Source organism: Panicum virgatum, chromosome 4N, assembly GCF_016808335.1.
Source record: "Panicum virgatum strain AP13 chromosome 4N, P.virgatum_v5, whole genome shotgun sequence".
Classification (NCBI taxonomy): Eukaryota; Viridiplantae; Streptophyta; class Magnoliopsida; order Poales; family Poaceae; genus Panicum; species Panicum virgatum.
In genome coordinates this window covers 7,811,169-7,836,501 of record NC_053148.1, presented here as the reverse complement: position 1 = coordinate 7,836,501, position 25,333 = coordinate 7,811,169, and the positions used below count along the sequence as shown (strand labels likewise).

Sequence of the window (25,333 nt, the reverse complement as noted above, 5' to 3'; positions counted from 1 at the left end):
AAGATTTTACCATAACTCTTCACACCGATCTCCAAAATTCACGATTCTTGATGATTTGGAAAGAAGACTTGATGGAGCTTTACAATATATAATTTTCTCTCATGGTAATTCTCTGATCATAGATGAAAATCTCTTCACAACAGCAACACTTTGGAGACGATGATGATCCGATCGCACGATTTTCTTCTCGGGCATGCTTCATACCTATTGCTTGAACAAACATTTTTTTCCAAAAACATCAGTATTTAAAATCAATTGACACGGCGGCATATCTTATTTATCATCTTTTGCTTTTGGGAGTGGGGACTCGATAGCAGATGCTGGGCCACTAACAAAAGTTAGCACCTACCACTAAAGAGCGAGTCTTCACGTAGCCTTCAACTTGCTTGAGTGAGATTGGACTTGTCAAAGTACGGATGTTGAGAACTTTTCAATCGCTTTGTGTCTAGGATTTTACCTGCATTCATGGACACAAACAAGAAACACAGGATATATGCAATAATAAAATTAGGGTTAGTCCAAAAAACTAGATAGATCGCCCTAGGGTTCGTGTTGCTGATCCCCGGCAACGGCGCCAGAAAAGCTTGTTGACGCTCCTTAGCACCCCAATTTGTATACCGCAAGCGCACGGTTCGTGTAGCTTTTCCCTTAGAGTATTCTCCCAAGGTTTATCAATCCGTGAATCGACAAAGAACTACCTAAGGTTTTCCATCTAATCTAATGGATCTATCCTAACATAAAGCATTGATTGCATATAAAGGCTAAACCTTTGACATATATGAGTGATGTGTAAAGGTTGATCTCATCCATGAACATAGGCTTAATCATAGCAAAACCAAAGACATGACTAGGCCTATCGTCATCTAGTTGTAGTTCAAGCTAACGAGCAAATAAATCATGCATCTCAATCAAAAGCATCTTTAAATCAAAATCTCCAATCCGATCCTTCGATACCCCACCTACTCAGTGGCAGCGCCCTGTCACGACACCTCTCTTTGGACGAAAGTACCCTGAAGCAAGTCGAACCCCCTTTGGTAGTTCCGCAATGAACCTCTAGCCACCATGACTACAAGATCATGCTAAGCGATCTATATCGATAATATATCTAAGATGAAGCAAACCCAAAGAAAAGAACGAAATTGAAAGACAGAACATGATCGCTAATAGATTCAGAAGACATGATTATCATTACTCACATAATAGATTCGTTTGGATCATCACCACCGAGTACATACCATTGACGACTCCAACTAGCTCATGAACTCCACCATGGCACAACCACGCAGGGAGGCCATGGCAACTAGGGGTGGCCTAAGCCATCTCCTAGACAACTTCGAAGACTTGCGGTCTTGGCCCTAGGTTTTCGTCGAGTTCTGGGTGGATGGATGCTCCGAGTTGAATAAGGTGCAAGCTATTTATAGGCCGAGGAAGCCACCGGTCGAAGGGGAGGCCGAACTGCCTCAGAAACGGGCTAGGCCGGCTGGCCTACCCTGTTTCGGGCTCGCCTCAGTCTCATCTTTCGCGTGTAGACTCCTCGCATCTTCTAGAGTTTATGTCCTTCACGATTGCACCCCTTTGGACGTCGTTATCTTGAAGATATCTTCGAGGAAAGGATAGGATATGGAATCCTTCCTTAAATCTTCATTTGCTTTGCTTAATCCCGAAGTATCTTGATCTCATCTTCGTGGGCTCGGTCCTTTGGGCTCTCTTGGAGGATGAATGTGCGTGAATGGGCTTCGAATCAACATGGGCTTTGGTCCTCCCTTTGGGCTTTGGCCTTCGTCTTTCTCCGTGTTAGCGCTCGATCACGGGCCTCGTCATTTCATGCTCCAAAATAGGCCAAAAACCTGCAAAAACGAAGTTCCTCCAAAATATATGTGCAAACATGAAAATGACCAATAATTAGGCCGGGGTTAGGACGATTAGTGATTTTGATATTAAATTCATGCCATTATCAAGGATAAACAAGGGATAAAATGAGTACTTAAGGAGCGCCAACAGCCGACTTTTGTAAATGCAAACTTATCGGATGATTGTAAAGCCAATTTAATAAAGTTATTAAAAGGATATTTCGATTATTTTGCGTGGGAATACTCTGAGATGCCTGGGTTGAGTCGTGATTTGGTTGAGCATCAGCTGCTGATTAAAGCCGGTTTTAGACCTTATAAACAACCTTCTAGGCATTTTAATCCTGTTATGTATGACCGAATAAAAGAAGAAATTAATCATTTATGAGATGCTGGATTTATTCGGTCTTGTCATTATGCGGAGTGGATTTCTAATATTGTGCCCATTGAAAAGAAAGATTCGGGCAAGATTAGAGTTTGTATTGACTTCAGAGGTCTCAATAAAGCTACTCCTAAAGATGAATATCCTATGTCTATAGCCGATATGTTGATCAATGAGGCTTCTGGACATCGTGTCACCAGGTTTCTTAATGGTAATGTGGGTTACAATCAAATATTCAAGGCCGAAGAAGATACTTCTAAAACAGCCTTTAGATGTCCTGGCTTTGTTGGTTTGTTCAAGTGGGTTGTTATGACTTTTGGATTGAAGAATGCTGATGCTACTTATCAAAGGGCAATGAATTTGATCTTCCATGATTTACTTGGTATTATATTAGAGGTCTATATTGATGATGTTGTAATTAAATTGGCCGGCTTGAGTCATCATTTGGCTGATTTAAGACTTGCTCTTGAGAGGATGCGTCAGTATGGATTGAAGATGAACCCGCTCAAGTGTGCTTTTGGTGTATCGGCTAGAAAGTTCTTGGGTTTCATTATTCATGAGAAGGACATAGAGATTGATCCAAAAAGAATTTAAGCCATGAAGAAAGTGGAGGCTCCTGCTTGCAAGAAAGACTAGCAAAACTTTCTGGGCAAAGTAAATTACTTGAGAAGATTTATATCCAATTTGTCCGAAAAGATAGATGCTTTTACTCCTATTCTTCGGTTAAAAGATGAAGCTGAATTTACTTGGGGGGCAGAACAGCAAGAGGCTTTTGAGAAGATCAAGAAATATTTGTCTTCACCACCGGTTCTTAAGGTGCCTAAGAGAGGTACTCCGTTTAGGCTTTATGTGGCTGCGGAAGACAAGATTATTGGTGTTGTTTTGACTCAAGAAACCGAAGCAAGGGAATATATTATCACATATGTTGGCCGAGGGCTTATTGATGCGGAAACGAGGTATACATTTATTGAGAAATTGTGCTTATCATTATATTATGCTTGTACCAAGTTGAGGTATTATCTTTTATCAAGTACATTCATAGTTACTTGTCAAGCCGATGTTATTAAGCATATGCTACAAAAGCCGATTTTGAGTGGTAGAATCGGAAAGTGGGCTTATGCACTTGTTGAATATGATTTGGCCTATGAGTCTTTGAGAGCTGTTAGAGGCCAAATTGTAGCAGATTTCATTGTTGAACATCAAATTAATGATGAGCATGATTTGGAAGTCGGCTATGTTATTTGCACACCATGGAAGTTGTTCTTTGATGGATCGGCTTGTGATGATGGTCAAGGAATTGGTGCCGTTCTGATTTCTCCGAGTGGTACTATTTTTGAGTTCTCAAACCGGTTAGAAGAAGAGCGCGCGAATAACCAAGTTGAGTACGAAGCACTTCTATTTGGCTTGGAATTTTTGGAATCAATGGGCGTTAAACATGTGGAAGCTTATGGTGATTCACTTCTGGTAGTGCAGCAAGTATCCAAGGTATGCCAATGCTATAACAGATCTTTAAATGCATATCTTAATAGATGCCTTGATATTATCTCTTGATTTGATAAATTTATAATCTGACATATTCCAAGAGATAGTAATAAGAAGGCAAATGCTCTAACTCAGCAAGCATCTGGCTACAATGTTATTAAGAAATATTTTAATATGAGAAAGCCGATGCAAGCAATAGCCGAGTTACTGGTTCTGGACGGACCGGTCAGACCGAATGCTCCGACCGGTCTGACCGGTCCAGAGATCGGTCTGATCGGTCAGAACACTGAAAACAGCGAGTCGGCCGATTCTTCCAATTTCAAAGGGAAGGCCGAGGTTGTTGATTGGAGGGTGCCTACTGTGACATATTTAAAGGACCCTGGTCATGGTGCGGAAAGGAATATTTGGCGTTTGGCATTTAAATACGTTTTGATCGATGATGAGCTTTATCGTCGAACCGTCGAAGATGTACTTCTCAAGTGCTTGGATTCTAATCAGGCCCGTGTTGCTATGGGAGAAGTACATGAAGATATTTGTGGTACACATCAATCGGCTCCTAAAATAAAATGGTTGCTTATGAGAGCCGGTTTCTATTGGCCAACTATGATGGCGGATTGTTTCAAATATTATAAAGGGTGTGAAGAATGTCAGCGATTTGGTAATGTTCAGTTGGTGCCTGCCACGTTGTTACATCCCATTATCAAGCCATGGCCGTTCAGAGGTTGGGGGTTGTCAAATTAATCCCCCTTCTTCAAAGGGACATCATTTCGTGTTGGTTGCTACGGATTACTTCACTAAGTGGACCGAAGCGATTCCTTTGAAGAATATGACACATCGGGAGGTAATTGAGTTTATTACAGAACATATTATTCATAGATTCGGTATTCCTCAAACTTTGACAACGGATCAAGGTTCATCTTTTATTTCAAAGGAGGTACGTGATTTTGCCGAATCTTACAAGATTAAGATGCTCAATTCATCTCCATACTATGCTCAGGCCTATGGTCAGGCCGAGTCTAGTAATAAGATCTTGATAAAGCTCATCAAGAAGAAGATAGAACAGAATCCCAGGAGGTGGCATGAGGTATTATCTGAAGCATTGTGGGCTCATCATATATCTAGACATGGTGCTATCAAGGTTACTCCTTTTGAGCTTGTGTATGGTCAAGAGGCCATTTTACCCGTTGAGGTGATTCTGGACGCTTATAGATTGGCGAAACAAAATGACCTTACTGCTGTTGATTATTATGACTTGATGATGGATAATATTGATGAAGTAAGCGACAAGCGGTTGCAAGCTTTGAAGGAAATTGAGAAGGACAAGCTTCGGGTGGCTAGAGCTTACAACAAGAAGATAAGAGCAAAATCTTTTCAGGTTGCTGAGCTGGTTTGGAAGACAATATTGCCTCTTGGGACAAAAAGTAATAAATTCGGGAAGTGGTCGCCATGTTAAGAAGGGCCATACAAGATTGTCAAGATTATCTTCGGGAACTCTTATATGGTGGAGACGATGCAAGGAGAACGTCTTCCAAGGGCTCTTAATGGAAGATACTTGAAGAAATACTACCCCAGCGTATGGCGAGACGCTTGAAGACGAAGACGGCCGATATAGAGTAGCGCCCTTAGCATTATTTTTAGCTTTGTATTTTCTGTGTAAATCCATGTATCTAGGCTAGTTTCTGGTACTTGCTTTTTGGCTTGCAAAGCTCACCAAAAAAACAGGGGGCATATGTTGGCAGCCAAAATTGGCGAACACCGAGGCCGACCGGTCTGACTGGTCTGGGCCTGTGCAGTCCGAATAGAGTTAGGTTTGTATTTTGGAATCCGTTTGTAACTCAATTTGGAAGTGGTACATCTTCCCCGACCTATAAATATAATGGCCACGGCCGATTGAGGTCTTTCTACCCAATCGAATCAAATAATTTACAATTTTTCTATTTTCCTCCAAACCCTAGCATTTCCAATCCCGTGCTGTTCTTTGCTCATCTCGACGGTGTTCAAGAGTGTCTTGGGTGGCCTGCCGACTCCAAGACAACCCTGGATCTGCGAGCTCCGACGGGATCCCTCCCGAGCTCACGGTTCTAGGTTTTCACGAAGCTGTCCGCGCCCGACCGATCTGACCGGTTGGTGCGACCGGTCTGACCGATCGCCAGGGATCTTCGTCAGGTTCTGATCGTTGTGATCCGCGCATTCTAGAGCTTGTGTGTTGGCCAATTCTGCGTCAACAGGATGCACACGCCTGTGTATTTTTGGGGCTATCTGAATTGAAGCACACTGCTCTCACCAGAGGCGTAGCTCCCCAGGTGGGGCAGTTGCCCCAGCTACTTGTGAGGTAAACTTCGAGCCTGTTTGGCTGGTTTCCGGCTCCGGCTTCTTTGGTGAAGCTAGAGCTGTTTTGGAAAACGTTTGGCAAAACAGCTTCACCTGCTAGAGTGATATTGTAAAATGTCTAAATTATCCTTCCCTATATTTTGTTTTTATCTTTTTCTTCTTCTTTTTTCCTTCTCATTTTCTCCCCTCATTTTCTTTTTCTCCCCCTTTTTATTTTTTTCCTCCTCTCCTCCTTATCCATCTGCCTCCGCCTAGCCCCTTTCCTCCTCCCACACCGGCCTCCCTCCTCCCCGCGGGCCGTTCCTCTGGCGCCGCCGCTCTACATCGCAGCCTCCACATCGCGGGCCGCTCCCCAGCACGCGCCGTCGGCCATGCCTCCGGCACTGCCGCTCTGCATCACTCCCTAGCTAGCGCCGCCAGCCCGTGCCCCCGCCGGCCGCCTTGGCTCTGCCGCCGTCGCGAGCTCCCTCCGGTGGCCGTCGACCGCATGCCCGCCCGGGGGTAGGGCAGGCAAAAGCCTGCTGGAGCTGCATGGAGTCGGGCGGAACCGCGATTTTATGGCTCCGCGAAGACCAAAGTGCTCCAGTCACCGTGATTTGCGGGGCTCCGGAGCTGGAGCTGTGGGTGAAGCACCCGTTTGACAGGGCTCCGGCCGGAGCTGGTGTTGGAGCCGCTCGTGGAGCCCTGCCAAACAGGGCCTTCCCTTCTACCTACTCCCTTTAGTCCCTTATGGTGTTCTAAGAGCAAAGCTAATAATTTAGTCTGTTGTTGGCTGCAAGAATCTTTGCAGCTCATCTCTCAGCCCACTTGTATAGTGGTTTAGCTCTCCACCATTAATATATGACCCACTTATCTATCTCACAATTTTTTTTAGTTCTTGTGTCAAAACTGGCTGTAAGCTAACAGCCCATTTCTCCTCTCTCTCTCTCCTCTTCTCTCTTCTCCACCTCGGCATTCAGCCTGCTTATAGCCCACCATAATACTTACTCTGGTAAGGAGCAGCGAGTCGGCGACTGAAGGTTGGAGCGGACAGCGGAGTGTTTTTCTTCGTCGGACGGCCTGAGGAGAAAGAAGTCCATCTTGGGCTGGTGTCTGGATCCAAGGTGATGGCCCAATTCGTTTGGCCCAGCGCACCCCGTGCAAGCCACCTGCTCCGGCGCCGCGCATAGGAGTTGGCAGAGGAGTTGGCATGGGAGGATTTGGCCAATGGCATCCTCCTCCATTGCGGTGAACGAACAATGAGGTGGTGCTTCCTTGAAAGGCTGGAGCCAGCATGGGGCAGGGGCGGCTCCAGCCCCTTCTACTCCCATGTTGTCCACTGAAGCCCCCACAAATCTTTCTTGTGGCAGGGGCGGAGCCAGCATGGGGCAGGGGCAGGGGCATAGTGAAGAGAATGAAGAAGGGAAAAAAGGAAGAAGAATGGAAAGAGAGAAGAGAGAAGGAAGAAGAAAATGAGCCCCCCACCCTAGTTACCTGGAGTCAAGAGTGCCTAGACTCTCTCAGCATCCGTGGCGATGCTGCAGTGCACTGGGTCCTCGTCCAGTCCAAGTGCTCGTGTGCGTAGGCGAGCGGCAAGGCCGCCAGCGTAATGGCGCTGCTGCTACTGTAACCAGTGGGGTGGCGTGGTGAGCTAATGGTCGTGGCTCTGCTGTACGTCGGCTTAGCTTGCCCTGGGCAGCGCGACGGTGCGTGTGCACGGTAGTAATCCTACAATTAAAAGCATCCTTCTTACATTTGACAAAGCAGTTCACTAAAAAAAATCCCAGCTAAGAATCTCAAAACAGTTGAGGTTGCTTCCCAGCAGGATGCCACCAGCTGACCCTCTAGCTGGTAACCACTTCCACTCAAAGTTCTTACCACAAGCCAAACAATCCAAATATTTGGAATGGAAGGTTTCTTTTTTTTTGTTTCTTCGATGCCAATAAAATCAAGATTATTTTTGTTTTATCAGTTCTGTAATTCTTTAGGTTCTTCCTTTTTTTTCGGGTCCCTCTCACATTCCAGAAAAGATCTTTCATTGGTCATATATTTCCTTAGGGTGCTTGCCCCGTGGCCCCACTATCATCTTCAACTCTATCCTCACCATTTTTACACTTCTCAGGTCTATGCATGCAATTTACATAAACTATTAAATTGTTTTATCAAAAATGCTTCATCGAGTTTGATTAATGCTCAATATTATATTTTAGAATGCTAAATATGTTAATTTAATGTCTGAAATATGCCAGTTAACACATTTTTTAGTTACAAGATTTTGAATTAAAATTAACAAGCAAAATGAAAAACATAGAAGCACACCTGCCTCCTGCTGCATATGTGGGCTTCTCCTGGGCCTCCCGACATGCGTCGCTCGCTCGGCCAGGGAATCTATCCATCACGCGCGCGAGTGCGAGCCATCCTGTCGCAGAAGGAGGAGCACCAACGGTGCCGGAAGAGGAGGAAGAAGAAGCGCCGGCACTGTTCATCTTCCTCGAGAAGACGAGCACGCCGGTGAGAGGTGAGAGGTGGGGGAGGTCGGCCGGGGGTGGGAGGTGGGGGGAGCGGCGGACCTTTAGGGTTTTGGGTTGCCGGGGCTTCCAATGACCGGCGGCCGTAGAAGAGGGGGCCGAGGGTGGCGGAGGACCGGCGGCGGCGATGGTTCGACCAGCGGAGGGCAAGGCAGTGCGGGAGCGCCGCCGGCCGGGCAGGACAGGAGCCCCGGTGGGCGGTGGCTGCGGCGGGGCGAGAAGGCGGCGGCGGCGCGACGGCGAGCTTGATTAGAGTTGGCCACGGTGGAGAGCGGCGGCGGAGGTGCCGGGGCGGCGCCGGAGCCGAGGAAGGTGGGGGATGGCGGGGGAGTGACGCCGTAGAGGCTTTTGCGATGGGTCATCCCCAAATCGCAAACTGCGACAAATTGACGCCCCCCCCCCTGCTCGGCTGCTGCCACTTCTCTCAACCCTCCATGTGACTTGCGGTTGGCAAGTCACCATGTGACTGGCGGGCTAATCTCAACCCTCCATGAGTATCTAATGGCTCACGAAGCGGTCCCCATTTTTCACCTCCTCCCCGGCAGGACGGAACCCAAATCTCGCGCTCGCGCTCGCATCGCTTCGCTCGTCTCTCCCGCGCTCGGCCACAACCGCGAGGCAGCTGGGAGGCCGCCCACTATGCCTGGCCGCCGGCCCGCCCCCATCGAGGCTCCGGGCTGTCGGGTGCCCGCCACGGGAGGCCAGCGTGGCGCCGCACCCGGCCGCCGCCACCCCGCGAGGGAGGAGGCTGACCCCGCGTCGAACCCGGCCGCCGCCGCGCCGCATCCGGCCGCTGGCCGCGGCGCTTTTCCATGGGCGCCTGCTGCGGGAGGCAGCCAGGAGGCCAACAGACTTGTCACCGCCATGACCTACCGGGGACGTCGACGCCTGGATAGAGGGATTCTATACGACATGTAAGAAATTAGATTGCCTGTTATTTCTTCATTTACAGTACGCATACAACTCAGCATATGTGCCTCAATTACTGCAATAGCTTGCTTTGTTTAGTGATTCGATTATTAAGCTTGCTTTGAAATAGAAATGTATAGAGATGATACCTGAAGTTGGATTTATTTTTCAGATTGTATGAGCAATGGCAGAAATTGGCAAGAGGATACCTCAAGTTGGTTGTGGATACAAGTGAATGATGATGGCAGCAAAAAAAAAGAAATGTGGAGCTTCAACAATACAATATCATTAGCAATTTTACCCAGCTTGTGACAGCACCAAGTTATGATGATGATATTCTCTGTGATCAAGATATGTTCTAGTATTGGCAGGATGGTTTCATGGCTTTTGGGCATGATGGTTTGATGACTTTCGGACAGGGTGGTTAGATAGCTTTTGGACAGGTTGGTTAGATAGCTTTTGGACAGGATTGTGGTCTCAGTTTAGTATTTTGGAAAGGGCTAACTATAGTATTTTGTGGCCAAATTGTAGAAGTGAATATGGTCACTTAAAATAGTTGCTCTATATGCTCCAAAGACTTGTTTGAGTGCTTCTATATGACTGTTTGGATGCTTCTATATGGTTGTTTTCAAGTTTCTGAATTCTCCTAGTCTATACTATAAAGGATGAAAGAATTGATAATGTTTCTCACCTACGTTAACCCACCCATTCCTCTCACAAAACACCTCTTTAAGGCCCACATGTATGGTTGGTTGGTTGACAGCCCCTTGATGGACAGAAAGAAAATAATTCCGCTCAAAGTGTAATTTTTTTTGTTACAGCGCCTTTGTTTACCCACCCACATGTACCCACATGCGAAATTGGCTCCCTCCCGCGTCTGTTTTGGATGGAAATCATCGAGTTTCAATTTTTCCATGACTCTCGCTAATCAATCTTTCCATGTTTCTCGTTGATCAGTCTTTCCATATTTCTCATTAATTTCCATGTTTCAATCCTCGGCCATATGTTTTCCATCCTGGGCATATCCAATCTTTCTATATTTCTCGCTTATCAATTTTTTCATATTCTCGCTGATCAATCTTTCCATGTTTATTGCTGATTTACATGTTTCAATCCTCGGACATATGGTTTCCATCCTGGACGTATACAATCTTTCCATACTTCTCGCTGATTAATCTTTCCATGTTTCTCACTGATTTCCATGTTTCAATCCTCTGCCATGTAGTTAACCCTGGGTGTATCGGTTTCCATCTAGGACTCGGCCGTCGCTTCCCTACGCAACAACCCCTCCCGTGCGGCCGTCGCGCGGCCCTATCCCGAGCGCCGCCCCAGCGTCGTCGTCTACACTTGCAGCAGCAGGAGCGCCGCCAACACATCTCCCGAGCGCCGGGCAGCCGGCCATGTCTCACTCATCATCGTCATCACATCATCTCCTGGCCCTGGACGCTCGCAGGCTGAGCACCACCTAGTAGAACACCCGGCACCCTGTAGAGCAGGAAGAAGCCGAACAGGACCTACACGCCGGTCCACCGCTCCTCCGTCGTGAGCCCCTTCTCCGCCAGCTCATCGCGCCCCGTATTCCGATCACTCGCTGATCCTCCCCGTGAGCCCCTTCTCCACCAGCACGTCGAGTTATATTGATTTGCTGCAGTGCTCTACAACCTTTACTGACGAGAATAGTTCTCCAATTGATGTAGTGCTCTACAACCTTTATTAACGAGAATATCAGATACTACTAGCCAAACATGGAGGTAACATATATTACATTTTCATATTCTCTATGTGTTTTTTTATTCCTACCGTACCTGAAGGCCATGCAGTTCCACTTATGATTTCCGTTTGTCGTTTCAGCTAGTTATTCAAATTGATGTTCAATTTGATTGTAATCATTGTGATAGCCCTTTCCAATGCTCGTCCAACCTCTTTTCCGTGTGGGTTAGTTAAACTTGAACTTGTTTCTGTTGAAAAGTTTAAAAACTAAATTTGTTGGAGCTATGATTGTGGTAGTTTAAGGCCTTAGACATGATTAAAATTGGATGCTTGGAATTTGGTAATGATATACATATTCTTTTACTTTTTGTTGGAACTAAATTTACATTCATTTGTTTACATCCTCTATTAATTCTGCTCTAAATTATTTAGGCTGTCTAATTTTATCCGCAAGGGTGAACTACAGGATATCATCGATGCTCGAATTTGATCAAACTTAAGACTGTTTGACTTATATTCTTTTTGAAACGGAGGGAGTATGTGGGATAGTTGCCATAATCACATGAGCACCCTGATTAGATAGAAGATCTGTTTCTATCAGAATGGACCAACAACTATGAAAACATAATTATTGTAATTATGTCATAAATTGTTGAGTATAAATAATTGGCGTATGGGTTAAATTTTTTTAAGTGAATCATTTTAATTATTAAATTGTTGGTTACTTGATTACTATATTTTTTTAAAATATATCATTACCTCATGTATATTGTTAGTATAAATATAAATTGTGGTTTATAGTACAGATTCTATTAACATAAATTTTTATTTATTAGTTTTTTTAAAACATGTGTCTGCGGCGCGTGCATCTCCCCTAGTTATTATATATAATGCAATTTTGCATCCTTCCATCCATCAATTATGGGAATATGCTATCAATTTTTTTAGAAAATAATATCAAGAATTTACTAATTCATTCATTCATGATAGGCCTAAATGAATCCAATTACAACATACATGACTCATACAACCAACTAAATTTGCCCAAATGGTGCTGGCAAAATGAACATTACAGAAACAATTTGCTACTAGCATCATTGTTGCCAATGCTTCCAGTGTTGCAATTCGTATCGAAGTTCTAGCTATAAGAATTGACAACAATTTCGATGCTGCACTTTACAACAATTCCCTGCTGGTGACACTTCCACTATTGGGTTTGATATCAGTACTTTTGGCATTTGTTGGTGTTTCCAGCCTTCAGCTTTCACCGGAGCTTTTGCTACTGCTGTGCCTTGCATTCTGACCTCCCTGCCAGCCCACCGCGCCGCCTCTGCACTGCTCTCCGGCGAGCTTCTCTGCGCGCGGCCTCCTCCCCGGCGGGACCTCCTCTGCCGGCAGCGATGGCCCCGCATGTCCCTTCTCTCCGCTCGCGGCGCTAGACAGCCGCGCCGCAATCCTTCCTCGGCAGCCCGCCACGCCGCACCGTCCTTCTCCTTCGCGGCGCCGTCCTCCTACCTCCCTCGCGGCCTCCTGCCTCCCTCGCGGCGGCGGCCTTTCTCCCAGCTCGTGGCGGCTCTCCTCCCTCGCGCCGGGCGGCGGCGACCTTCCTCGCGGCGTGGCGGCGCCCAGCGGCCAAGCACCACGGCCGACGGCCGGATGCGGCGCCGCGGCGGCCGGGTTCGGCGCGGGGCCAGCCTCCCTCGCCGGGGTGGCGGCGGCCGGGTGCAGCGCGGCAGTGGCTGGGTGCGGCGTCGCGCCGGCCTCCCGCGGCGGGGGGCGGCCCGGCGGCCACGCGCCTGATTTGGGTCCGTCCCGCCTGGGGAGGAGGTGAAAAACAGGGATCCCTTCATCAGCCTTTGGATACATCACGGAGGGTTGAGATCAGGCCGCCAGTCACGTGGTGACTTACCGACCGCAAGTCACCGAATCTGGATCCCGCTCGCTCGCCGCCGACTCGCCCACCCCCCCCCCCCCCCCCCCCCCCCCCCTCTCTTTCTTCTCCTCGACCTCGCTCGCTCGCTCGGCAGTCGCCCCTCTTCTTTCCAAGCGGCGACGACAGGGGAGTGGCGCCGCTCTTGCCTTGCGAGTTCTTTGTCGGGCGCTTCGCCGGCCGGCAAGGTATGTCCGCCCCTTACCCTTCCCTTTCTGCTCTGCGAAATCGAATACCCGAACCCCCTAACGTGTGCTATTTGTATTCGGATCTGACCGTGGATTTTGCCTACTAACTTCGATTTTTTTGCAAAATTTATTGGGAATACATGTGTACTGCCATGCCCTATACTGGGTCCGCCCCTGATTGCGCTGATTTACTATTAACAGATTTAGTGCAGTACAGGTCCACAACTACCCTTCTTTCCCTAGGCATAACGTGTGTCCAAAGTTCCAGAAGATGAAGCCCTGGATGTATGCTGCGAGAAGTCATAGCACGGGATAGTGGAAAATAGTACGATTGTGGTGCTTGAACCCCTGGAATCCTAATTTATGTATACCTTTTGGGCGTTGATAAAGACGTACTGTGTGCATTTCAAGTTTGTGGCAGCAATCAGATTATAAATCTTCACTGGACTCTCTGCACAACCATCACATTGCTTACTTCTGTCAAACTGTAAATTTGTGGCTATCAATCTATCATAAAGAAAAATACTTATGTCTGAAATTCAGAACACACTAGTTTTCCATAGCAACACTAACAGAGTTAAGAGTTTTCAATGCAAACATCTGATTCCTTTAGCGGAAGATAAAATTCATGACCACATGGAGTGATGCACAAAGTTTTTTTTCCCCTTATTTGAAATGATATTTCTTCCCCCTGTTTTTCTTTCATTTCATTCCAGACCTTGCACTGTTAATGATGTTTCTCTATACCTGCACAAATCATTCGACTTACTGTAATCCTATGTAGTTGAGCAGTTCAAGCAGGGTGATGGCTACATCAGAGTCAGTACAAGAAAGTTTGATGCTGGACTACTCACAACCTAGTAAGCCTCGGGTCCTTCTTGCTGCTTCAGGAAGTGTAGCTGCTATAAAATTTGAGAGCCTTTGTCGTAGTTTCTCTGAGTGGGCGGATGTCCGAGCCGTGGCCACCAAATCATCCTTGCACTTTGTTGATAGATCATCTCTACCTAGTGGCATTGCCCTTTACACTGATGATGATGAATGGTCTACCTGGAAGAAGATAGGAGATGAAGTTTTACACATCGAGTTGCGGAAATGGGCTGATATTTTGGTGATTGCACCATTGTCAGCAAATACCCTGGCTAAGGTATCTTGTTTTTGTGTGTGTGTGAATAGCAAATTGGTTTCACTGAATACAAGAAGTGATCTAGATTTTCTTTTCTGTACAGATTGCCGGTGGCCTATGTGACAACCTCTTGACATGCATTGTGAGAGCATGGGACTACAGAAAACCACTCTTTGTTGCCCCAGCTATGAACACATTAATGTGGAACAACCCATTCACAGAGCGTCATCTTCAGACGATCAACCAACTGGGCATAATCTTGATCCCCCCAGTTACCAAAAGGTTGGCTTGCGGTGATTACGGAAATGGTGCGATGGCTGAAACCTCACAGATCTATACTTCCGTGAGGCTTGCATGCAAAACGCAACCCCATGATTCAAGCAGATCGTTTGTGATTCCTGTCTGTAACAATCAGCCATCTAGCTGATTCAGCTATCAACCTCACCAACTGTTAAGCTTAGGGATTTGTTTTCTCTGCAGTGTGCATCTGGATGTTACAAGTGAAGAGCAGTAGATATTTAATCAGCAGTGTTTGTACCAACCAGAGTTGTGGTGTTGTACCTTTGTGTCAAAGTACTCAATGGTAATTACTCAGTAATGGTAGCGATAACGAGTCTGTTCAGTTTGTGTTGTCTGTGAAATTACTCAATGCAGTTGTGCTACAGCAAACTTTTGTATCATCTTTGATATTCCTGCTGCAAACACTGGAAATTTGGAATGATTGTCCGACCATATGAGTGCTACCTACTGGATCTGCCATTGCTGTGCTTCAGTCAGCTTCTTCGTTCTCAAATTCTTGCCTGTCCATGTATATCTCAAATCACCTGGTGTCGCTGTCACAAACTTGGAACCCATCGATTAATATTTATCTCTTGGATTAATTCTGGTCCTGGGAGCACGTCGACAATATTTTCATGGAGCTGCGCATCGCCAGGCTCATGATCGCGTAAGCAAGCAGCATGAGCGCCTGGAAAGATAGGCATGACGAACTACCTGTGCCCGTTATCCGCACCCAAGTTTTCAGGTCCAGTGCCTATTGGATCACTTGAAGCAGGTAGGAGGCATGTGCGTTGGCATTTGACAGGTGCAGGGACAAAGGGGGAATGACATGGACAAGCAAAGGCCGGGCGAAAGCAAAAACCGGTGGCCAACAAAAGATAACGCCAACTCGCGCAAGCACCTGTGGTCTGTGGAGATAAGCATCAGGGACGGAGGAGAATGGCAACAGCCGGGTTCAGCCGTTCAGGTGGGCAGTTGGGTCGTCGTCTCGCCCCCAGCTCACTAGCCGTGAAAGCTCGCCCCCCAGATTGGTGATGAATGGCTGGTCAACTGGGGTCTGGAAAGGGTAAAATATATAGGACCCGGCTAACGTACGGCCGGCCATAATTTAGGCCGGCCGTACGGCCGATCCACTTTTAGAAAGTATATTATATTACTATTTTTCTATTTCGGTAATCTCACCTACACCTTCTTTTTCTAACATTTTTTACCACCGACAACCTTGCAGCCCCACGAAACCCCTTCCCCCTCCCTCACTGGCCACATCAACAAATCAAAAAAAAAGAGGAATATCATGACAGATAAGGTCAAGGTTAACCTAACCGGTGGGAACCGGTCCGGTTTGACCGGTTACCGGTCAAACCGGTCCGGTCCGGTTCCGGTTTCGGCCGGTACCCAACCGGCCAAAATTCAAATTTTAAATTTAAATTCAAAAAATGAAAAATTCCCAAAAAATTCCTAAAAATACTTCAAGGTGTGATGAATCTAATGGTGTCAAATTTTCTAAAAAAATCCATTCATTTAGTATAGTTTGTGGGAATTTAAAGTTAAATCAAAAAAGAAAAAGAAAAAAAATGGGCCGGCCCATGAAGGCCCACCGATCAAACCGGCCGGTAAACCGGTCAAACCGGTCGGTAAACCGGTCAAACCGGCCGGTAAACCGGTTGCACGGGAACTTTTGATTTTCAAACCGATCAAACCGACCGGTAAACCGGTAAAACCGGCCGGTAAACCGGTCGGAACCGGTTGCATGTGAGTTTTTGAATTTATTTGAATTTGGATTTGAATTCAACCGGTTTTCACCGGTTACCGGCCTAACCGGTCCGGTAAACCGGTACCGGAGGGCGGCGGTTAGGCCGGTCCGGTCGGATTTTAAAACCCTGGATAAGGTGCATGACACACGAATCAAAAAAGTATTTTTATGCCAGCATCATCTTTAGATGCAAAAACAACTGCTCTTGGATATCAAAAAAGTTGCTACATCATAGAAAATAAACATCGCATGTAATAATCTGGACAGATGTGTTGTTGTAGAATCTACTAATATAGAACAACTGATTTGAATCCACTATTGCAGAGCCTGGTTGAATGGAAACAAGCTTGATTAGATAGATTGTGGTGCTGAACAAACTAGTAAAAGTTGGCATACAGAAAACGTCTGGAAAAAACAACTAATCTACCTATTAAATAGTACATTATTGCCTGATGATTCACATTTAATTGCTTTTGATACATGTAAAAAAATGCTCTCATGTAGTTGGAAAAGGGAGAAGTACATGATATTGAGCATATTCCAAATCAAGAGCTAGCTACAGTTTTCAATGATGTAGTTTCTGTTAGCAATAATTTAGCTACGTTGGCAACAATCTAGCTGAAAGCACCTTGGATGTGGAGGCAATTGCTGATAAAACCTAAGATGTAGCAAATTGTGGTAGAGATTTGGTCAAAAAGCTACGATGCCGTACATTGGGCAAAATATTTTGCACTAAGTAAAGAGGTGAGGGAGTTCTACAACTCATATGCAAAATGGATTAGGTTCTCAATTGGTACAGTAACCTCACGCCTCCTGGGTTTAACATGGGAAGAGTAGAAAACTTTTGTTTATTTACAACAAAGAAGGGTATGGGATGAAAAGCAAAAAAATGCAAGTCAGTTGCTGAATCTAATGACAACAATTATGAGGTAGGGCATTTTTAACCTGAACATGACTTGGGGTAATGTAAATTAAATGTTCAAGGAAATTGCCTAATGAGATGCATTAATTTGCCTCTGCTAAAAGGAATAATTGTCTAACTAAGAACCATATAATAGAATTGCAGTAAAAGAAGGTGGAGGAAAAAACATACTGCATCAGATGATATCACACCAAGACTTGTTGTGCTTCTGTGCTCTTGACACAGTAATTGGTGTGTGTTTGAAAAAAACTGCAAATTAGCAATGAAAAAGTTACTGATGGTGGGAGAGCCAATGTAACATTCTGTAGAAAAAATACCTACTGTAACTCATACTATTGCCTATCTAGAATAATATTATTGCCTACTCTCTACCTATATTATTACCAAAGTAAAGAACCAGATAGGCTTATATCATAAAAGTGTAGGATCTAGCACAAATGTTAAATATGTGTGCTTGTAGATAAGAATCATATAATGATACAGATCACAATTTATTATATCCAGTTCTACTGGTGACTAAGAATAGCACAAAACAGTAGAATCACATTTGCTAAATCAGGAAATGTAAATTATTGCTTAACGAAAAGCTGCAAAAATGCTACAAGGAATAATTATAATTGCTAGCGAAAATAAAGTAACATACTATTTTAAACATACAAATTGAAATATCTTTGCTTGCAGCACATACCACATTGGATGGTGGAGCACATCCATGCTGCCACTTCTGTCCGAGATGCATTGTATCAAATCTCTAAAAAATCTAAAGTGCACATCCATGCTGCTAGTGTTGCGGCGGCAAAACAAGTGCTGCCACTATTGTGCTGACCCTATCAAAGAAGAGATGATGCACTCATGTTATTCCTATTAGCTTGAAATGGAGATGAGAAACTACAGGAAATGCAGGAGATTCCAATCGAACAAAAACAATATCAAGATCAAAGTGCCTTTCTAATAACAGTACTTTGCATGACTAATAATAATAATTTGCCTAACTAAATATAAAACTTTGCCTAAATAATAATAGTACTTTGCCTGACTACTAACAATACTTTACCTATCTTAAACACAAGTGGCAGCATCACGAATATGGTGGCGACAAGCAGCACACATCTTCGGCCATATTCGTGCTAAGAAACTATTTCTAATATGTCGTTCGGTCCCTACTACTATCATATCCATATAAGATGAACAAACAGCAATAGCAAAAATGAACAAATACCAAAATGTCTAGATCAAAGACAAGGGCATGTTTAAATCCACACCTCATTGATGAACTATTAATAGCATGCACCTACTAATTTTCATGCCAAGAGAAATCAAGTAATATGTTCCAAATTAGGGGAAGCACGAAGCTGTGCATGAGTTGACAAACGCACACTGAATTAATCAAGTGCAGACACTGAATTCGCTTCAAAATTGTTTCATGACGGGATCAATCACAGCACCAGGATTGACCAACTACACATGACCTGACGAGGTTAATTTGAGATATGCACATTGCCTGATACTAGAAGCAGACTGGTCTCTCCATGCCTAACCCTCACCCAAATCCCCAAACCTTAACGCCATCCATACCTGAGAGAGTGAGATGGGGAGGAAGAGGAGGAGGAAGACCCATCGTCGTGGGGCATCGGCAGCGAGCCACCAGAACTGCTAGAATCACGGTATGAACGATGGGGGAGGGGGTGGGGGGTGTAGGGGACAAAGCACTACACTGATGATGTCTAGGGTGACGTTGTCGTCGGAGAGCCGTGGCGGAAGCAGGCTCGCTCCTTCGGCGGCGCGATGCGGATCCCCCCATCGCTGCCTTGGTCTGCACGCTCTGTCGAGTCCGCGCCGGAAGGAGCCGCTCGGCCGCTGCCGATGATTCCAGCTCGTCCGCCGCCGCCTCCGCACATCTCCTTGGACTTCCGCCTCATCCTCAGCGGCGACGGGTCCATCCACGGCCAGCACTGCCGTGAAGAGGTTGGTGATGGACCGCTTCTTCGACGTGTGCCCGTGCCCCAGCACCTCCTCCTCGTGATCTCGTCCTCGCCGACCTTCGCCACGCCGCGTCGCTCCCCCGTCAGGGGCACGGGCTTCCACCATGCGCACCCTCTCATCGGAGGCTGCCGCACCAGGCGCCCTCGCCCAGGGCCGCTGCTCCCCGAGGGAAGGGAGGCTCGCAGGGGACGCCGCGCCGCTCCATCTCCATGGGTACGGGCTGCCACCATGCGCGCGCAGCACCCTCATCGGAGGCCGTCGCAGCAGGCTCCCTTGCCCGAGGCCACTGCTCCCCCACTGGGGCCGCCGCTCGTTGGGGGACGCCGCGCTACTCCCTCGCCAGGGGCACGATCGAGAGGGGGAGGGGGATTGGCTTCAGGAGAGGAAGAGGGAAAGTGGAGGGGAGGTTGGGGAGAGGAGTGGAAGGGAGGGGCGTTGTCGCCACGGAGCAGATAAGGATTTTTTTTGAAACATGAAGCAGATAAGGATAGATAACGATGGAATGGGAGACGAGCGGCAACGGAGAGATAAGGCCATACGTTAGCGCTTCCGCGCGGCCGGCCGTTCCTAAGTCATTACCAAATATATAACTGTCAGTCATTTGGATAAGTATGCCCATTACACCGCGTAGAATTCAGAACTGCATGATGATCAAAATGCTTAATACAACTCACATAGAAGAGCCGAAGTGATCAACACATTTACAGAGACGCAACACATCGACCTGACCACAGATTTGTGCTGCATTTTTTTTTTGAGGAATATTTGTGCTGCAATTGAACGGCACCTGGCACCTTGGCTCAATGTAATTCCAGCCATATGATCCAAAAAAAAAAAAGAGAAAGGATTGTAACTCCGGATAATGAAAAAAGTTAACGTATCTAAAAAAAATTCGTCGGACTTTTCGCTTTAAGATGGCGAAAGCACGCGACGTGGGCGTTTCCGTCGCCTCATAATTAAGAGATGGCAGGTTGGGACGACGTATGTTGTTCTTGCGCTACAATTGCGGTGAATAATAAATCGGCGTCATGTCGCCATTTCTCTTTCATGTACATGTGCGCTATTCCATTGGGGGGGAGAGAGCTCGATCACGACGCGTACAAGAAAATCGACTGGTTTTAGACGAATGCATACCGGTCCAAGACATCGTTTGAATCTGCAGCGTCAGGCCCGCAACTAGAAAATCATGAGTAGAGCTCGAAACCGATTTGGATTTGGAGATGCGGATCACGGGCGCAGCCGTAGTCCGCAGAGAAAGGATTTTGAGCCCCTGGATTTGGTCGTCCTTCCTCCGAATTGAACTGAGCTGAATTGTGATTGCGAATTCGCGATCCCGTAGCCCTGCTAATGGGTTGGAACCCGCACCATACCCAACCCCACCCAAAATTAACATATTTAGATACTCAACCCCATCCAAACCAATTAGTTAATTTCTCAACTCTAACCAACCCGCCCCATTATAAGCGGGTAACCCATAAAAACCCATGGGTTCTACTATGCAGAGGAATTTAGTAGTTCTACACTTAATGTGGAGGACCACATATATGTCTAGCCACACTACTTTGCACAGAGTATCTGTCAGTCATATTGACTCATCTCTAAAAATTTCAGTCAATTTCGATAAAATTTTATAGTGTGAACGCGAGGTTTTAATTCCAGGGTCCGAGTCTTGATGTGGAGCCCACGTGTAGTTCTAGCCACGCTACTTTGCACAGAGTAGCTGCCAGTCGTACTGAGTCATCTTCAACAAATTTCAGTCAATTTCGATAAAATTTTATAGTGTGAACGCGAGATTTTAATTCTAGGGTCCGGCTCTTGATGTGGAGCCCACGTGTAGTTAGCCACGCTGCTTTACACAGAGTAGCTGCCAGTCGTACTGAGTCATCTCCAATAAATTTCAGTCAATTTCGATAAAATTTTATAGTGTGAACGCGAGGTTTTAATTCTAGGGTCTGGCTCTTGATGTGGAGCCCACGTGTAGTTCTAGCCATGCTGCTTTGCACAGAGTAGCTGCCAGTCGTACTGAGTCATCTCCAACAAATTTCAGTCAATTTCGATAAAATTTTATAGTGTGAACGCGAGGTTTTAATTTCAGGGTCCGGCTCTTCATGTGGGGCACACAAGTAGTTCTAGCCACACTGCTTTGCACAAAATAGCTGCCAGTCGTACTGAGTCATCTCCAACAAAATTCAGTCAATTTCGATAAAATTTTCTGATATAAACACGTGGTTTTAATTTCAGAGTCCAGCTCTCACGTGGGACCCACATTTATATATAGTTATACTATTTTGTAAAAAGTATCCATTTCAACCCACCCCAACCCGCCTCAACCCGCATTTATATAGAACCCGCCCCGACCCACCCCATTAACTAATACAACCCATTTTAAATCATCCAAACACACTATATTTCAAAACTCACCCCATAAAACTCATTTCAACCCGACCCATTAGCAGGCGTACGATCCCGTGAGCATCAACGGCGGCGAAACGGGGGTGTGGACCCGACCGGGACCAGGGGTGGCGGCATGTGTAGTCTCCGTCGTCTCCCTTGTACTAGTAGCCTGCAAGCGCTAGCAGCATTGGAACCGACAAGGACGGGTGCAGTGCCGTCAGTGTAGTGCTGCTGCTCGTCCTGCTCCTGCACCGGTCGTTGCAGTGCAGGCCCTGACACGGTATCCGGTGTGGGCCGGCACGGGAGATTTACCACCACCATTCGGCTCACGTCTCGCCGTCGCGCCCAGCGTCCCACTCCTGCCGGGCGCGGCCTGCGCCTGGGGGGCCGCGGCGAGACGAACCCGCACGGCACAGAAACAGGCGCCGCTGCCGCGCTGGCGCGCGTCGCGCCTCCGCGGAGGGAGAACGGCGGGCCACACACCGCGCGCGGCACTGGTCGGGATTGGACCAGACGATGAGGCGCCGGACGTCGGTCGGACGCGACCCCGCTCCTCCGGCTCCGCTGCGGCTCGTGTCCGCACCGGTGCCTTGCGCCCGTGTCATCTCCTTCTCTCGCCCGACCGGGCGCACCTGCAGCCGCCGTGGCGTCGCGTCGAGTCGAGGCCGCCGAGCGCCAACGGGGGAGGCACGCACGCCGCGCCCGGCCGCTTCCATGGCACGCCTCCTCTTTTCGGATCGGAGCGCCGTCTCCACGCGAGTACGTACGACGGTGGGCGGGCGATGCGCTGCTCTGCGATGGCGACGATCCTGGGCAGCCACGGGGTCGCTTTCACCGGCGGCTAGCTACATCCATGGGCCATGGCGCTAATAAAGCCAGCACGAATCCGGCAGCGGATCGCAGCATCGAGCGACAATGGCGCATCGGCTTCGGCGTGCTCGTGCACCCATGTGAGCCTCGCCTTGTCCCCTTGCGGCGGCGCCTGCTTCCAAACGCACAGTGGGCAGTGGCGCACGGACACCCTACAGTACCCGGTACAGTCGACTTGATCGGACGGCGCCGGGGCACGCCGCACGCTTATGGATCAATCACCCCCATGTACTCCTCCCGTGCTCCCCCGCACCAATCGCCGTGCTCAATTTCCGTCACGTTTGCTCAACCTTCTTTGTCATGGATGGCTTTGTGACGGCCGTGTCATGCTCAGCCTGCCGTGTCTCTTTGGTGCGTCTCTTCGCACCATGGATGTAGCTAATCTTTGGTGTAGTGATTTCTCTTCGACAATGTAAAACTTAAAATGCTGTAAAACTTTGCATCTGGCTGTTATGGGCCACTCTGATGAATGAACCAGGTGGGGATCCCCCCGTTGAACCTTCAAAAAAAATGTCGGAGAGGCGGCTCTTTTTTTTTTTTTTTGCAAAGCACGATCTACAAGTCACTAGTTCGCTCTGACAAATACTCCCAAGAGTTTTCTAAAAAAATGGGCTAGGAATGCATTAACTTTCTTTTGAATTCTCCAAGAGTAAAAAATAGAGTAACGAGCTAGGATATGCTAATAGGATTATGATTGGAAGCACCAATCCAAGACAAAAACAGCAAATGCGACAAAACTGTTTTCCCCGTTTTTAAAATTTGTTTTTTTCTTGAAAAGCACGAAAGCAACATGAAATGGCGAGCGGGCCCAGCGAGAACGACGGCCCAGCCGAACCTGCAGCGAATCCCACCCACCGGAGAGGAGCGGCCGCCACTCCCCTCCACTGGCTTCCGGACGGGGCCCCCTCCCCGGCGTCGCCAGCTGTCACGGCCCACACCATGGAAAGGGCGGGCGCGCCTTCCAGCTCGGCGCCGTGACGTGGACCTCCCCCTCTGCCTGACCGCGACCTGCACGAGGCGCCGAGAACCGCACGCCTGCCGACCTGTCCGGCCGGCGTGTCGCGGTCCGGGGTGGGCGCGGGTACGATAGCGGCGTCGCTCTAGCGCCCGGGACCCCGCGGCTGCCACGGCGTCGTCCACGGATAAATACACCTGGAGAGTCCAGGCCACCGGCTCGTAGATAGCGCGGCGGCCGGGGAGGAGAAGCGGCGGCGGCGAGCAAGCCGAGGAGGAGGGAGCGAGACGTCGCCTGCGATGACACCGGCCTCATCCGCCGCCGACATCGTCGCGAGCGTCCCGAGCGAGCAGAGCAGCAGCAGCAGCAGCAGCAGCAGCAGCCGCGCCGCGGCGCCGTCCGTCCCGTCGTCCTACGCCGTCTGGGAGAAGGAGCGGTAAGAGGCAGAGAGAGAGCTCTGCGCCTGCTGCTGCTGCAAGGAAAGGAGACGAGAAAAAGGATCGCCAGATTGGGAGGAGCGGCGGCATGGAGGTGGAGAAGGCCAAGTGCGAGTGCTGCGGGTTCACGGAGGAGTGCACGCCGGCGTACATCGCGGCGGTGCGGGCCGAGCACCTGGGGCGCTGGGTCTGCGGCCTCTGCGCCGAGGCGGTGGGCGACGAGATCCGGCGCGAGGACGGGACGCTCACCACGGCCGAGGCGCTGGAGCGCCACGTCGCGTTCGCGCGCGCGCCGCCCAGGAAGGCGGCGGCGTCCCCCGACGACCTCGTCGCGGCCGTGGCGCGGCTGCTCCGGCGCTGCCTCGACTCGCCGCCCGCGTCCCCCGGCGCGAACGCGCCGCCGCAGGGCCGGAAGGTGGCCGCGGGGCCCGGGTGCCCCGACGCGGCCGACGCCTGAACTCTGAAGGACGCTCGGCGGCGGCGGCAATGATTGGGGCCATTAGTTGGTTGGAGTTGGAGCGGCATGTGGCAGTAGCACTGTAGCAGTGCTCGTGCAGGTCGCCTTCGTCTCCGTGGAGAAACAATAATTAATAATGATTGCCGCGATTGATTGATGATTGCTCGAGAGAGGGGCAAATCGCGCTCCGTATGATCATCAAGCATGAAGTTATTACGTGCCGGGGTCTACTATCAAGCTATGGTACTTCTACAATCTGGGGAATAGGAAGGACAAGGACTGAATACTACTACTCAGCTAGAGAGCCAGATACTGTAGTAGTCAGGTTGCGACTGTATTACTGGAGTTGTCCTTGACTCCTTATACTAGATGCAACTGTAGTCAATATTCATGTAAATTATCTTGTATTTTGCGTGTGTAATTCATGCCTCACATCGACACTTGGTATTGCTTTCTTGGGTGAAAGATCTGTCCAATTTCACTACACGAGTCCCACATGGCTCAAGTAAAATACTAGTACAATCATTATAATGAGTTCTCTGAAATCCCCTCCAGATCCTTCGGCCCAGCACATCAGTCGCCAAAGCAAACCAGCTTAGCTCCACTGCTAGTGTAGCTCTCTCGGCAACTTCGTTTTCTTTCGAAAAAGTGACGTAGCAATTGCACCGTGCCTGGTCAAGCAAGCTGGCGACCCCAACTGGAAAATGGAAAACAACTCCAAGTCTCTAACGGAACAGCGCATTATTGAGCCGAAAACCACTTGCCAGCACGTTTGCCGTCCCTGCACGTACCCTACCTGCACTTGGCCTATCTCGAACAGAGAATGAGAGAAAGCACTTCGAGCCCGGCAGACCTCGAAACAGAAACGAGCAAC

General features: G+C 48.1%; 3 protein-coding genes and 1 long non-coding RNA gene across 6 annotated transcripts; 2 read left to right on the top strand and 2 right to left on the bottom strand.

Moving 5' to 3' along the window:
• Nucleotides 1-9,047: 9,047 nt before the first annotated feature.
• On the bottom strand, nt 9,048-13,034 carry LOC120669069 (translation initiation factor IF-2-like). The gene is made up of 2 exons (XM_039948889.1): nt 12,684-13,034; nt 9,048-9,437 (listed from the first exon to the last, which is right to left on the bottom strand). The coding sequence occupies exons 1-2, from the start codon at nt 13,032-13,034 to the stop codon at nt 9,048-9,050; spliced, it is 741 nt and encodes a 246-aa protein (XP_039804823.1).
• Nucleotides 13,035-13,095: 61 nt separating this feature from the next.
• On the top strand, nt 13,096-15,141 carry LOC120670019 (phosphopantothenoylcysteine decarboxylase-like). 2 transcript variants are annotated; one of them, XM_039949975.1, is made up of 3 exons: nt 13,096-13,286; nt 14,071-14,430; nt 14,513-15,141. In XM_039949975.1, the coding sequence occupies exons 2-3, from the start codon at nt 14,092-14,094 to the stop codon at nt 14,834-14,836; spliced, it is 663 nt and encodes a 220-aa protein (XP_039805909.1). In that variant the 5' UTR covers nt 13,096-13,286; nt 14,071-14,091; the 3' UTR covers nt 14,837-15,141. The 2 variants fall into 2 exon arrangements, with proteins under 2 accessions (XP_039805909.1, XP_039805910.1); XM_039949976.1 differs by having other exon boundaries at nt 13,143-13,286; nt 14,079-14,430.
• Nucleotides 15,142-16,623: 1,482 nt separating this feature from the next.
• LOC120670620 lies at nt 16,624-19,757 on the bottom strand. 2 transcript variants are annotated; one of them, XR_005673276.1, is made up of 3 exons: nt 18,052-19,757; nt 17,535-17,612; nt 16,630-16,768 (listed from the first exon to the last, which is right to left on the bottom strand). It is a non-coding gene; the product is annotated as an uncharacterized LOC120670620 (long non-coding RNA). The 2 variants fall into 2 exon arrangements; XR_005673275.1 differs by having other exon boundaries at nt 16,624-17,612.
• Nucleotides 19,758-23,725: 3,968 nt separating this feature from the next.
• LOC120670906 lies at nt 23,726-24,950 on the top strand. The gene has a single exon (XM_039951098.1). It carries the CDS (start codon nt 24,091-24,093, stop codon nt 24,457-24,459), a length of 369 nt encoding a protein of 122 aa, XP_039807032.1. The 5' UTR covers nt 23,726-24,090; the 3' UTR covers nt 24,460-24,950.
• The last annotated feature ends 383 nt before the right edge of the window (nt 24,951-25,333 follow it).